This window comes from Rhinopithecus bieti, unplaced genomic scaffold (genome assembly GCF_001698545.2).
Source record: "Rhinopithecus bieti isolate Rb0 unplaced genomic scaffold, ASM169854v2 scaffold_64050, whole genome shotgun sequence".
Classification (NCBI taxonomy): Eukaryota; Metazoa; Chordata; class Mammalia; order Primates; family Cercopithecidae; genus Rhinopithecus; species Rhinopithecus bieti.
Window position 1 is genome coordinate 25183 of NW_016824175.1, and position 15550 is coordinate 40732.

The 15550-nt window shown below is 44.5% G+C and overlaps 1 protein-coding gene across 2 annotated transcripts in view; it reads left to right on the forward strand.

Annotated features, from left to right (window-relative positions):
- DIP2C (DIP2 acetate--CoA ligase C (putative)) overlaps positions 1-15550 on the forward strand; it is a 166804-nt gene that overhangs the window by 18474 nt on the left and 132780 nt on the right. For both annotated transcript variants that reach the window (XM_017862169.1, XM_017862170.1), the window contains exons 3-5: positions 7978-8187; positions 11760-11894; positions 15073-15192. In XM_017862169.1, the coding sequence (XP_017717658.1) occupies positions 7978-8187; positions 11760-11894; positions 15073-15192 (465 nt within the window). The remainder of the gene's footprint in view (positions 1-7977; positions 8188-11759; positions 11895-15072; positions 15193-15550) is intronic.

Sequence of the window (15550 nt, forward strand, 5' to 3'; positions counted from 1 at the left end):
GGTTCACTGGTGAATTCTACCAAACATCTAAGAAGAAATTATACCAATTATCTACAATCTCTTTCAGAACATAGAAGCTGAGGAATACTTCTTAACTCATTCTATGGAGCCAGCATCATTTTAATACCAAATACCATTTTAATAACAAAATATTACAAGAAAACTACAGAACATCTCTCATGAACATAGATGCAATAATCTTCAATAAAATATTAGCAAATTAAATCTAACAATGTAAAAAAAAATTGTGTACCAAAACCACATGGAATTTCACATATCCAAAGCTGGTTTAACATTGAAAAACCAGTTGACATAATTCATCATGTTAACAGGCTAAGAAAAAGAAAAAAGCATTTGACAAAATCTAACACTCATAATAAAAGCTCCCAGCACACTAGGAACAGAGGTGACCTTCCTCAACTTGATAAAGAATATGGACAAAAAAACCTATTGTTAACATCATACCCAATTGTGAGAAACTAGAATCTTTCCCACTAAGATCCAGAAAGGGGTCAGGAAAACAAGGATGTCTGCTCTTACCACTTCTTTACAACATTGTACTAGAAGTCCTAGCTAATGCAATTATGACAAGAAAAATAAAATATATATTCATTGGGAAGATAAACTTAGTTCATAAATGGCATGTTTGCCTATGTAGAAGATCCAAAAGAATTGAGTTTAATATACAAAAGTTCACTGAATGTCCTGTTTAGCAGCAAAGAACAAGTAGAATTTGAAATTAAAAACTGGCTCATGTTTGTAATTCCAGCACTTTGGGAGGCCAAGGCAAGTGGATCACTTGAGGTCAGGAGTTCGAGACTAGCCTGGCCAACATGGCAAAACCCCATCTCTACTAAAATAATAAAACCATTTCCATTAGCACTCCCCAAAATAAAATACTTAGGCATAAAATCTAAAAAAATATGTTCAAGACCTTATGAGGAAAACTACAAAACTCATAGGAAAACTAAATGGACAGGTAGTCCATGTTCATGGATAGGTACACTGAATACTGTCAAGATGTTTTCCTTACAATGCAATCTCACCCAAAATCCCAACAAGTTGTTTTTTTGTTTTGTTTTTTGTTTTAATATCATCAAGCTGATTCAGAAGTTTATTGGAGAGACAAAAGACCCAGAACAGCCACTTCAGTATTAGAAGAACAAAGTTGAAGACTGACAATATCCAACTTCAAGACTTAGCATAAATCGACAGTAATCAAGACAGTGTGGTATTGGTGAAAGAGCAAACAAAAGGATCAATGGGACAGAATAGAGAGCCCAGTAACAAAATATAGTCAACTAAACTTTGACAGAGGAACAAAGGCAATACAGTGGAGCAAATACAGTATTTTTAACAAATGGTGCTGGAACAACAACATGCAAAGAAAAACATAAACCTAGACACAGACCTTACATCTTTCAAAAAAATTAAAATAGATCACACAACCGCTGTCCTCATTAGTATAGTGGTGAAGTATTCCTGCCTGTCAAAATAGATGACAGATCTAAACATAAAGTGCAAAACTATAGAATTCATAGAAGATAAGGTAAAATCTAAGTGACTTGGGTTTGGTAATAACTTTTTAGATATGACACCAAAGGTGCAATGTGTGAAATAATTGATAAGCTGGACTCTAATAAAATTAACATTTTCTGGTATGTCAAAGACTCTTAAAGTAATTAAAATACAAGCCACAGACAGGGAGAAGATGTTTGCAAAAGACATAAATGATAACTTTTATTTGAAATATACAAGGAGCTCCTAAAAGTCAACAATAGCAACAACCTGATTAAAATATAGGGGCCAGCCAAGTGTGATGACATGCGCCTGTGGGCTCAGCTACTCGGGAGGCTGAGGCAGGAGCATCACTTGAGTTCAGGGGCTCCGATTGTTGAGTGATGCCTCTCAGGTGTCCACACTAAGTTCAATGTCAAACCAGTGACCTCCTGGGAGGGGTACTAGCTTAGGTTAGAAATGGAGCAGGTCAGAATTCCTATGCTGATCAGTAGTGGGATTGCGCCTGTGAGTTGCACTCCAGACTAGGCAACATTGTGAGACACTGTCTTTAAAAAATAAGTAAAACATGGGTCAAAGACTAAACAGATGCCTCATCTAAGAAGATATAAAGATAGCAAATCGACATATGAAATGATGCTTCACATCATGTGTCATAGAGAAATGCAGATTAAAGCAACAGTAAGATATCACTACACCAGAATCCAGAACACTATCAACACCAAAGCCTGTGAAGATGTGGAGCTGTGGGAATTCTCTCTCATTCATTGTGGGTCTTAATGCAAAATAGTGGGTCTTAATGCAAAATAGAACAGCCTTTAGGAAGACAGATTGGTGGTTTCTTACAAAACTAAATATACTCTTACCATATGATAAAGCAATTACACTCCTTGGCATTTGCTCAAAAGAGTTGAAAACTTATGTCTACACACAAAGCCTGCACATAGATATTTAGAGCAGCCTTATTCATAATTGCCAAAACTTGGAAGCAACCAAAATGCCCCTCAGTAGGTGAATGTATAAGCAAGCTGTGGTACATCCAGACAATGGGATGATATTCGATGCTGAAAATAAATGAGCTATCCATAAAAAGACACGGAGGAAACTTGAAGGGCATACTGCTAAGTGAGAGGCAATCTGAAAAGGTGGTTGTATGATTCCAGCTTTACGACATCCTGGAAAAGGCAAGACTATGGAGACTGTAAGAAGATTAGTGGTTGCCAGGGGGAGGCAGGGATGAATAGGCAGAGCAGGAGAATTTTCAGTATCATGTGATCTCTATATGATGCTGTAATGGTGGATACATGTTATGCATTTGTCCAGACCCATATATTGTACCCCGCCAAGAATGAACCCTGATGTGAATGATGGCGTTTGAGTGGTAATGATGTTTCGCTGTAGAAGTATCAGTTGTGACAAATGTACCACTCTGGTAGGCAATGTCGATGATAGGGAACGCTGTGCATATGTAGGGTATACGTGAGACATCACTATAAAGCTGGAAAATACGATACTGAGATGAAATTTCGCTGATGGGCTTAACAGGTTGGAGAAGGAAGATGAAGTCCCTGAGCTGGAAGAGAGATGAAAAGGAATTAACCAAAGTGAAGCCCAGAGAAACCAAAATTAAAGAAAAGCGAACAGAACCTCAAGCTCCTGTGATACGTTAATATACTTGTAATACAAGAAGGAAAAGAGAGAAAAGAGCAGGAGCCTTTGAAAAAATGAGTCAAAATTTTCTCAGATTGGTGTCGAACACCTGTGTCCAGCCCCAAGAAGTTCAGTGACCTCCAAGCAGAACAAGTATAAAAAGAATCACATCCAAGTTCATGATGGCCAAAGTGCTGAAATCCCAAGATTGAGGAGATCCCGAAAGGACTCAGAAGAAAAAGACACGTTACACACCAGAGAAGCGTTTGAACAACGCGTGACTTCTGTGAAGATACCGTGGAGACCAGAAGACCATGGAAAGACATTTTTTAAAGCACTAAAAGGAGAAAAGCCTGTCAGCTCATATCCAGGGAAAACCTCCTTTATAAACAAGGGTGAAACAACACGTTCCCAAACATGAAAGCTGAGAGAATGTGTTATCAGCAGAACTACACTATAAACGTGCTAAAGCATGGACTTGGCTGATTGCAAAGGATATCAGATGAAAGGTTAGCTGTATGAAAAAGAACCCTAGAAATCATAACAGTGTGCTCTAAAGTTTTTAGAATATAAAAGCATAGAATATTTTACTCTGATTTTATGGTTTTTGGTTTTTTATGATCTTATAATTTTATGATATAAAATCATAAAATGTACACGCTTCTCTACACCTCCTTTACCTGTTTTGAAGTCCTTGCTGTACCACGCATCAGTAGTTGATTCCCTATTATTTATTTATATTCTATTTGATGGATAGGACACATTCTGTTTATTCATTTACCAGTTGGTTATTCATTGTTCCCAGTATTCAGCTGCTGCCGACATTTATGTACATATCTTTGTGTGTACATATAATTTCCTTTGTGTATACATATAATTTCCTTTATCTTAAGTGGATGCCAAGTAGAATCATTGACTCTCATTGAAAGTTTAGGTTTAGCTTTTTAAAAACTGCCAACTTGTTTACAAAATAGCTGCACCATTTCACACTTCCACCAGCAGCATATGCGCACCCCAGTTTCTCCACATCATCACCAGCAGTAGTTATTGTTGATATTTTTATTTTTGCCATTCTAATTGATGTGAAATGGTATATCATTGTATATTTACTTTGCAACAATGAATGATGCTAAACATCTTTTAATGTGCTTATTGGCTTTTAATGTGCTAATTCCTATTCATAGCCATTTGTATATATTGGTAAAATGTTCAGATTTTTTGCTCATGTTTTAAATGGGTTGGTTGTCATCTTATGGGTTGTAGGTGCCTTATACAATCTGAATATAAGACTTTTATAGATGTAAAGTTTCTCAGTGAAAGAACAAACTATTATGTAGCAGACAGAATAATGCCCTTCCCCCAAGACACCCAGGTTCTATTCCCCAGAGCTTATGAACCTGTTGCCTTAAGTGGTAAAAGGGATTTTGCAGCTTATTAATTTGATTAATTTAAGATCTTGAGATGGGACCATTATCCTGGTTTAAGTAGGGAGACCCACTGTAATCAAGAAGGTCCTTACAAGAGAAAAGAACTGGAGACTGGAGTGATGCACTTTAAAGAGGAAGAGGGGCCATGAGTCAGGGACACAGGTGGCCTCCAGAAGTTGGGAAAGGCAAAGAAATGGATTCTCCTTTGAAGCCTCCAGAAGGAACGTAGCTCTGCTGACACTTAGATTTTACACTTCTGACTTCTCCCTCAGTAGGATAATAGGTTCATGTCTTGTTATAAGCCACTAAGATCAAGGTAATTTGTTACATTAGCTATAGGGAGATAATCATCTTTTAAAACTTAAGAGTTTTCTATTTTAATGAAGTCCATTTTACTAATTTTCATGGATTGTGTTTTTGGAAGTTTTAGAAGTCTCATGGTCTTACTGTTCTTTCATTTAGGTCTGTGATCTATCTTCAGTTAATTTTTGTGGGTGCAATAGGGATCTAAGTGCGATTTTTGGTTTGGTTTGGTTTGGTTTGGGGATTTTTTCCCCACGCTTTTCTTTTGGTGTGTTAGGTACTCAGTTGCCACAGCAACATTTGTTGAAAAAACAAACTACCTTTCTCTTACTGAGTTGTCTTGAGACCTTTGTCAAAAATAAATTAACCATAAATATAAGGTTTTATTTCTGGGTTTAATTCTGTTCCTTTGATGTATATGTCTATTTTTGTGCTAATACCACTGCCTTAATTACTGTGACTTTATGTAAAGTTTTGAAATCAGATAGTGAAGTCCTCCAACTTTGTTTTCCTTTTTCAAAATTATTTTGGCTATCGTAGGTCCTTTGTATTTCCAGATAAAATTGAGAATAAGCTTTCCATTTCACACACAGCCTTCTGGGATTTTATTAGGCAGTGCCTTGAATTAACTGAATGGTTTGGGAAGAATTGCTCTCTTGATAATACTGAGTTTTCCAATTCACGATCATGAATCTATCTCCATTTAGTTTCCATTTATTTGGATCTTTAATTTCTTTTAGTAATGTTTTATGGTTGTCACTGTACACATTTTGTACCTTTTTGTTAGAAGTCCAGCTGAGTGTTTTATGCTTTTGATGCTATTGTGAATGGAACTGTTTTCTTAATTTTATTTTCAGGTTGTTTATTGCTAGTATATGTATATCTTTGTCTTGTGTCCTGTGACCTCATCAAACTTTTTTTAGTAATGCAAAACATTTTTGGTATACTTCTTGCCATTTTCTACATCCCAAGGTCATGTCATCTATGAATAAAGACACTTTTATTCCTTCTCTTTCTGATCTGGATGTCTTTATTACTAAATTTGTTAATTTACTTCACTAGCTAGAACCTGCCAGATAATGTTGAATAAAAGTGGCAAGAGGGGACATCTTTGTCTCGTTCTCCATCTTAGGGAAAAGGCATTCTATTGTTTACCATTGAATACAATGTTAGCTGTGGCTTTTCATGAATGTACTTTAATAGGCTGAGGAAATTGCCTTCTATTCCTGGTTTGTTGAGTTTTGTTATCTTGAATTTGTCAGTACTTTTCTATGTCTCCTAAGGTTAACATGTGGTTCTACTCCGTAATTCTATATGGTGTATGACATTAATTCACTTTTGAAAGTTGAATCAACCTGACTTCCTGTCCCCATGGTGTGTAATTCTAGTCACCACTGGTCATGCTGTACCATCCATTTCATATGCTGCTTGTTTGGTTTGCTGCTATTCTGTTGAGTGTCTATATCATATTATTCTGCAGGTTTCTTGGAAAAGGTAGGTGGGAGTGGGGAATGAAAGATTGTAAAGGGTTGTGAGAAGACGTTCTGGGGAGATGGTTGTGCTCCATATGGACACCTGGTTGTGTACTTTTCTCAAAAGTCTCAAGGCTGTGTCAGTTTTACTTTTATATAAAATGTGTAAGTTTTCTTAAAAGGCAGGGTGGGCCAGGCGCAGTGGCTCACGCCTGTAATCCCAGCACATTGGGAGGCCCGAGGCAGGTGGATCACGAGGTCAAGAGATCGAGACCAGCCTGGTCAACATGGTGAAACCCGTTTCTGCTAAAAACACATAAATGAACCAGGCATGGTGGCACGTGCCTGTAATCTCAGCTACTTGGGAGGCTGAGGCAGGAGAATCGCTTGAGCCCGGGAGAGGTTATCGTGAGCTGAGATCGTGCCACTGCACTCCACCCTGGGCAACAGAGCAAGACTCTGTCTCGAAAAGAAAAAAAAAACAAGGTGATAGAGAATTTTCAGGCTCCTAATATTGTTGCTTTTCTAACAACTTTAAAAAAAATTCCCAGACAGCGTAAGTCGTGTGACAGTGGTAATAAGTATGAATATCGTTTGCTATTATTGTCTTTTAATAAAGCAAACCCATGTCTTAATATTATTTGCTGTGACTCCTCCTCTCACCCAATGATCTGGAGCTGCTCGCCTGAGCCGGCGCCTCCCATCACTCACCTGTAGGTAGGATTCTGAGTGTCATTCTTAAATTGAAGTTTAACAAATACACCAGCAATTTATTCCCAAAAACCTTGGTACTGCATGAAAATTATTAAATGAAAATGTTCTCGTGGATTATAGTGGAAAAAATGGATGTATTTTATCATAATCCAAGATACCCAATTTGTACAGATAGAAAAATCAATAATAAGAATGTATAAGAAATGAATACTGTAAAGGTGAATAGATTTGAGTGTAAAATGTGACATGATGGTTTGTCGTGTGCCCTGGAGGAAAACGGGGGAGGTGGAGGGGGCCGTTCCATGTGAGGCACATTCTGCTTTCTCTCCTGTTACCATCATCAGCTTCTTGATCCTTAGGGAGCTGCATGGGTATCGAACACACCGATGTAGAAATAAATCACCCTCATGGGTATCTAACACACCAACGCAGAAATCACCTGCTTGGGTATCTAACACACACCAACGTAGAAATAAATCAGAGCCCAGAAGAGCATCTCAGGACTAACAAGGGCTAAACATAGTCACACTGAGACTCCTGAGAGCTGCACAGGCCCTCAGCCTCCCCTTGCCCTCTCACTTTCTGGCTGACACAAGAAAACACTTGGTTTCTTCCCAGACTGCTGTGTGGAGAAAATGTATCAGTGCATCTTTGAGATGACAGTATCAAACATATTATAGCATGTTTGTTTAAGGTGTTTTGGAAGCAAAATTCATTATGCTAAAATAAATGGTTGATTATCTGAAAAGTGGTTTAACTTCTCAGTGTCTACGGCAAAAAGTCATTGAACAACTGTTCAGACTTGCGTAAAGTAAATCTGTTTGGCGAGGGACTGAGATTGTGGTGCATGTTTTTGCTGCAATATATAGCAAATCGCCTTTCTTCTTACACAGATACCTCTTCTGGCTCAGAAGACGAAGGCTCAGTGCAGGGGGACTCCCAGGGCACCCCCACCTCCAGCCAGGGCAGCATCAACATGGAGCACTGGATCAGCCAGGCCATCCACGGCTCCACCACGTCCACCACCTCCTCGTCCTCCACGCAGAGCGGGGGCAGCGGGGCTGCCCACAGGCTGGCGGACGTCATGGCCCAGACCCACATCGGTGAGCACGCTTCACAGTGTCTTTCTGTGCCTGTTGTCTAAATGCCTTTTGTGTGTGCACGTTTTCCTCTGTCTGCATCGTGGCTGTGGAATCTCTCAGTGGAAAGAGCGCATAGTTCATCTGGCCCCTGGGATGCTTTGGTTGGATTGTTTCTGGAAGCTGCTTTACTGCTTCCCATGCCCAGGTCCCTCCCACAGCTGGAATTCCAGGGGCCTTGTTCCTGGGGAATCCTGCAGCCATATCCGCTCCCATCTTTTCTTCTCACTTATGCTCCTGCCTGAAACCTTAACAGTCCCAGTCAACAGGACAGGGTTTTAAAGTGTGCTCCTCCCGACCATGGGGGTCATTTAAGGAAACAAGAGCTTTAACCACAGCCGCTTTACGCTGCTGTCTGTCACAGGTGTTCAGATTTCTTGGGCGTGGCGCACTGTTTTGTGTAGGTTCTGTGACAAGGGAGATCCTCTGTATTAGAAAAAGGACGAAGTTAGGATCACTGCCCTACGACGTTTGAAGACGCTGTGGAAAAGGAGTGAAGTGAGAATTACTAGAGGAAGAGCCAGCGCGTGGGGGAGCCGTGATGAGCCTTGCGTCGCTCTGCCTTTGAATGGTTCAGGAGTACATATTTTCCATCAAGTACAGGACTAGGGTTGAATGGGATTTGGTGTGTCTCTCTATTAAAGCAGTAACCGGAGACGACTGTATTCCACATTGCCGATAACAGAGCACGAGCCACAGGCTCAGACGCTCCCGGCATCAGCTACTGCAGGAAAGCCTGATCTCTGCAAAACCCTCAGAGGGAAGCAGGTGGACGTCATGTGTGGTCAGATAGCCCACAGACACCCCAGAACCCCAGAATGTTCACTTCGAGATCACTGACTCCTTGACACCCAGAGGCGTTTCGGATTGACTTGGGTCCCAGCCCCTTCGGTGCTCCTGACACTGAAAGCGTCAGCTGTTTTCTGTCTGGAACAGGAGTTGGCTGTCAGGAGAGCTGGGTCTGTCTCACTTTTCCCAATAACTGCTGCTGGGATCTCGAAGTCACTTCTCCTGCTTTAGGCTTTTAGTGAGGGAAAAAAATGAAAAAAGTAATTTTTCTCTCTCAGAACTGTTGTGAGTATAAAGGAGAAAACAGAAATACTCTTTAAAAGTTTGCAAAGTAGTACTCAAGTGCAAAGCAGTATTAAACTTCAGTTTGACACAGTTTCAGGAACATGTACACTGGTTTATGTGAATTAATAACCTATACTTGAAATCACGGTAGGTTGAACATTGAACAGGAATGTGTGACTGTTACATATTTTTCCATAATAAAAGTCCAGGATAGTGGCCGAGGCTCTGCCAGACCTGAACGGGGAGGCCAGACACCACCTCTGCCACTTGGTGGAAGCATTTGTATCCTCAGATTTTATTCAGTTTTAAGGAAATGCACAGTCTTACCAAGAAAACACATATTTTGAACAGATGAATCACTGCACTTGGGCCTCCCTTTGTGGGTTTGGAAGTTTTAGTACAAAGAATCAATTTATCCGAACTATGAGGGGCTCCTAACTCATGTGCGTCAGGGCTCAGTGTGACCCAAATGTAACTAACTCTCGGTGATCACGTTCCGGTAATTTCTAATTGGGCACAAAGATAATCTTCCTAGACTATCTGGAAATTTTCTGTAACTTTGGAATTTTTTTGGAGAAGCCGTGGCAAAATAATGAAACTTAAAGAGAAGAAGAAAAGTATTTTCTGTGGCAAAACAAGAGAAGTAAAAAGTCAGATGTGCATGTGACCTTCTGAGATAATCAGAAGCCTGTGAACGAGAATGTAGCGTGTGTGATCGTGTGTGCGCCTGTGCGTGAGTGTTCTAAGGGGTCCAGGCACAACAGAGTCACACTGGCCAATCCCTCCAGCAAGGGACAGAAGGGGAGGCCACAGAGGCTGCTTTCGTCCAAGGGGGGAAAAGCCCAGGGCTGCAGACTCCAGGTCACGCAGTCTCACAGAGCTGGCCGCGCTTCTACTTGTTGAAGTGAAATCTGAAGTCCTTTGTGGATTTTTTCCACCAATTTATGCCAGCAGTTAAGTAGGGACATCTCACATGTATCTTCACAGTCAAGCCAATTTGGCATAAGGTAGGAAATCTCATTCTAGTTTTCTTTTTCTACTGCTGTACCCGCTGTCCCTCTAGAAGCCGTCGGCAGCGCTTTCACACCTCGGAGCTGAGAGGAGGTCTCCGAGATGCCACCATCCAAGTCCGCTGAGGACGGAGGGTTGGTTCTGCAGGAAGTTGGGCCACCTGCCTCCAGGTGGAACATCGTGGCATGGACGGACGGTGTGGCAGGCCCTCCCCTTAGTGAGAGCCGATGATTCTCCTCTTCTCAGTCAGGGGTTCCAAGTGAGTGGCATTGCCGAATCTACTTGTGACGCCAGACTGACACCCTCAGGAGGGGCTGACGTGGTGCCCAGGCGGCTCAGCACCCCCACCCCGCCCGGTTCTCGGATCATAAAGGAGCGTCGTTTCACGGCCTCTTTTGTGCCTCGATTTTCTGTGTGCTGTTTTTGTGCATTCAGTTGATTTTGCCATCTAGACGGCCTCCGGGCGCGGTGGCAGTGTCTGGTGAAGAAAGGCTTTTGGGGATGAGCACCACTTTCAGCAGCACAGAATATCACGCTTCTGTGGCTTCTGTCGCGTGGGACGGTGGCGGGCAATCCTGAAAAGCTTCTGTCAAAGGAGGATTCAGAATCCAGATCCGCACTGTGGCGCCCATCAGGATTCTAGGTGTGACGGGCGTGGTCAGTGGGCTGCTTGGCACGTCTTCCTCAACGTTTTATTCATTAGCAAAGCATACTTTTCCCCATTTAGCCACGTACGGCTTAACTTTCTCTCCACGGGGTGCTGTAAGAGAAAGAGCTCCATGCGCTCATTGGCCTTACGCAGTCCTTAGTACGCATTAGGGTGTAAACGTGGTTTTTTCAATGACTAGTATTGTTTGTACTAAAACAAATAATAATAATTCTTGATGTCTCCCCCTTTAGTAAAGAAAATCCTATGAAATGTATATGTGTTAACTCATGCAATCCACCCAACTACCCTACATGGTCATGGCCATTACTGTTCCCTATTTGATGAATAACTGAGGCATGGAGAGCTTAAAGGACATCTTAAAATCCCCAGAAGTTTCCAGAGCTGGGTTTCTAATTCCAGGCCGTGGGCTCCAAAGCGCGAGTAAAGCCCTGGGCTGTGTCGATGGTGGCCGACAGGAAACGGGACCCTTCCGTGAACACACACAGGGTTCCTGAGGCCCTGCCATCGCCGGTCTAACGATATTCTAGTTAAAACGCCACTGACGTGGCTCCTGTTAGGAAACGGAGGTTTCACCGAACTCTGCTCCGTTTGCGGCAACATGAGTTATGCTGGGGTCCCCCTTTGTGCCGGATGTGTGTGGCAGACGTGGCTGAGATTGGCTTTGGCTTCTCACGGCACCCCCAGGGTGAGCGCCCGTGCTCCAGTCTCTTCCTGAGCTATGGCTCAACCTGCGAGCAAACGCCACAACCACCAGAAACACTCATGATGTGCTTCTTTACAGAAAATCATTCTGCACCTCCTGATGTAACCACATACACCTCAGAGCACTCCATACAGGTGGAGAGACCACAGGGTTCTACGGGGTCCCGGACAGCGCCCAAGTACGGCAACGCCGAGCTCATGGAGACCGGGGATGGTACGTCCCAAAGCAGAGATGCGTTTTTTTCTGGTAAACGGTTTGTGCTGATGTCCCGTTCTGTGTCCGTGACTGGATGTGCTTCTTCCTGGGGTACAATCTGCTGCCATTTTATCTGCTGAATAACTAACAGTGGTTCAGCAACTGAGAAATTCTTGTACAGCTGTTAAGACCATGAACAGTCACTTAGAAGAGCAAGATGAAGTTAAATGTACAACAGAATTACTGTCAGATGGGCCAGTATGTTGCTTTAGACTTCGGAGGAAAGAGGGTCTTTTTATCCATGTTGGACAGAGATGTCAGTGACTTGGTAACAGGCTGCGTACGTTCTGGTTACAGCGGCTGTTTGTATCACCTAGCCCCTGTTCTATTTAAGTCTCAGTCCTTCCCGGGATCATAAAAGTCAGCGTAGAACCCAGTAGTGAATGAAATACGATGCCCCTGTGTGAAGCCGCATGGAGCAGCCTTGGCGTGCCCTTGTCTTGTGGTGCACAGAACTCACAGGCGGACGGGGAGGCCTATCCCAGCCCCAACAGGCACAGTGGACAGGGAGGCCTGTCGGAGCCCCGTCAGGCACAGTGGACAGGGAGGCCTATCCCAGCCCCAACAGGCACAGTGGACAGGGAGGCCTATCCCAGCCCCAACAGGCACAGTGGACAGGGAGGCCTATCGGAGCCCCAACAGGCACAGTGGACAGGGAGGCCTATCCCAGCCCCAACAGGCACAGTGGACAGGGAGGCCTATCCGAGCCCCAACAGGCACAGTGGACAGGGAGGCCTATCCGAGCCCCAACAGGCACAGTGGACAGGGAGGCCTATCCGAGCCCCAACAGGCACAGTGGACAGGGAGGCCTATCCGAGCCCCAACAGGCACAGTGGACAGGGAGGCCTATCCGAGCCCCAACAGGCACAGTGGACAGGGAGGCCTATCCGAGCCCCAACAGGCACAGTGGACAGGGAGGCCTATCCGAGCCCCAACAGGCACAGTGGACAGGGAGGCCTATCCGAGCCCCAACAGGCACAGTGGACAGGGAGGCCTATCCGAGCCCCAACAGGCACAGTGGACAGGGAGGCCTATCCGAGCCCCAACAGGCACAGTGGACAGGGAGGCCTATCCGAGCCCCAACAGGCACAGTGGACAGGGAGGCCTATCCCAGCCCCAACAGGCACAGTGGACAGGGAGGCCTATCCCAGCCCCAACAGGCACAGTGGACAGGGAGGCCTATCGGAGCCCCGTCAGGCACAGTGGACAGGGAGGCCTATCGGAGCCCCGTCAGGCACAGTGGACAGGGAGGCCTATCCGAGCTCCAACAGGCACAGTGGACAGGGAGGCCTATCCGAGCTCCAACAGGCACAGTGGACAGGGAGGCCTATCGGAGCCCCGTCAGGCACAGTGGACAGGGAGGCCTATCCGAGCTCCAACAGGCACAGTGGACAGGGAGGCCTATCCGAGCTCCAACAGGCACAGTGGACAGGGAGGCCTATCCGAGCTCCAACAGGCACACCGCCACATCCTCACGTGAGGCAGAGCCCGGCCGTGCCTTCACAAGTGTCCAGTTAGTGCACTTGAAATCGCCCTGGTTGCCGGTGCGATGACTTTTGCTGGAATGCCTTTCTGTGTCATTATTTGCTTTAGTTCTCTGATAAGTTCAGTCTATAGTAAATTGGCCATTTTTGTTACTCTTGTCACGGTCATTTTAGTAACTTTGTCATCTTTCAAGTCTGTCATCTTCGCTTTTGTTCCCCAGGTACGTCCCGCGTGGTGTGTTGTATCGTCTTGATGTGTCACAGCCTCCCACACCAGAGCCCACAGGGGCCCTTGTTGGGAGGGTGATTCGGGGCCACACCCCAGACGTCATGAGCTGGAAGTTCTGGGGGCCCTGAGGCGATTCTGACATCTGCCAAATTAAGCTTGAGAATCATGGCCTGGCGGGGATGGTCTGATTGGTCTGAACCAAATTAGTTGGGCTATTTAATGGGAAAATACTATGTTTAGATGTTGAGAGTTCTGGATTGTGTGTTTTCTGTATTTTCAGAGATATGAAATATTTAATGTCTCAATTCTGAAAGTGCCCACAGAGCATTTTGAGACACTGATTAAAAATTCTTGATAGAAAAAATTTCCTTGAATTCTGTTCTATTCCCCCCAAATGTTGAGGTCTGTTTTTTTATGGTCCAGTGCAGGGGCGAACAAGGGCTCTGCCTCAGGTGAGGGAATGGCCTGCCAGCTGTACCTGCAGAGACCCCTGCACCGTCCAGGCCCACAACTCTGGGTGATGGTTGCCCAGGTCCTGCTGGCCTGCAGCGTGTGCCTGAGGGGGACACTTTCGATCTAGTTGGAGCATCAGTGTCTTGATCCTCTGTCTTGTTCATTTATTTGATTTGTTTATCTTGAAATTTGAAAACTGACTTTTTCATTTATCAAATCAGTTGATTTTCAGAGTGATGCAGCGTTTGCTGTAATTAGCACAGTATTATAAAATGCGGTTTTTCTCAGTCCCCTTGGATAGGTATGTGCTGGTATTCTATTACACAAAAATTTGAGTTTAGAGACTAACTTCTGTGCTTGAGGGTGCCTTGCCTGTGTGCGGGCTGAGCTGCGTGGGTTTGGAACATGTGTGAGGAGCGCAGCCTTATTAGGAGTGGACAGGGCTTGGACGTGGTGGTGCTGGATCGCCAGCCCAGGGCTGTGGGATGCTGGGGGTTCCAGACATGACTCACCCGCTCAATGTTCTTGTGCTTCCGTGAGGCCGAATGCTGACGGTCCCTGGAGAGACAGACTCAGGGAAGGCCTTACTGCTTCACTGATGGTCTTGCCCTGTTGAGAAGGGGGGCCTGGGGCAGTGAGAATGAGGAGTCTGCCCTCTGCAGATGACAGTTCTGTCCTGAGAATCAGAGCCGGGGTCAAGCATGTGTGGTCCTGAGGGTCTTCCCAGCAAGACCAGCAGAATAGCGCATGCTGGAACGTGGGAGACATTCGGATCTGATGCATCTCTGTCCTGTCTGCTGCGTAGCCACAGGGCTACTGTACAGCATGATCACCTCAGGCCTTTCCCAGGATGGCATCGAGAAGGATGCCAGCCTGTTCCAGCTGTGCTGGGCAGGGGGGCTGTGGGACTGTGGGTACTGGTTGAAGCTGTGATGATCGCTTCCCCCACCCACTGGTTCCTGTTTTACAGGAGTACCAGTAAGTAGCCGGGTGTCAGCAAAAATCCAGCAGCTTGTCAATACCCTCAAACGACCGAAGCGACCACCTTTACGAGAATTCTTTGTCGATGACTTTGAAGAATTGTTAGAAGGTGAGAAAACTCTTTCCCACACGTTTCTTCCAGATGCTCCTGTGGTGCCATAGGCAATGACGTTTTTTTCTGCAAGGCTATTTTACTTTTTAAGAGCAGTAATCTTGGCATTCATTGGATAATGGGAACCCAGGTATAGGGAGCAGGTGATGTTCCCAGGCGGCCTTGGCGTCAGCAGGTTTCTAAACCTGGTTGTTAGTCTTCTGCAGGAGGTGATTTTGTTCTGTTATGCAGGTCAGGTCTCTATAAGAACTCTGTAAGAGTATGGAAATACAAGTAAAGTATAAACATACAGAAAAACAAGTAAACTGGGGAAATCCTTTGCTCGCAGCAAAACAGGCGTGTGAGGTGCCCTCCT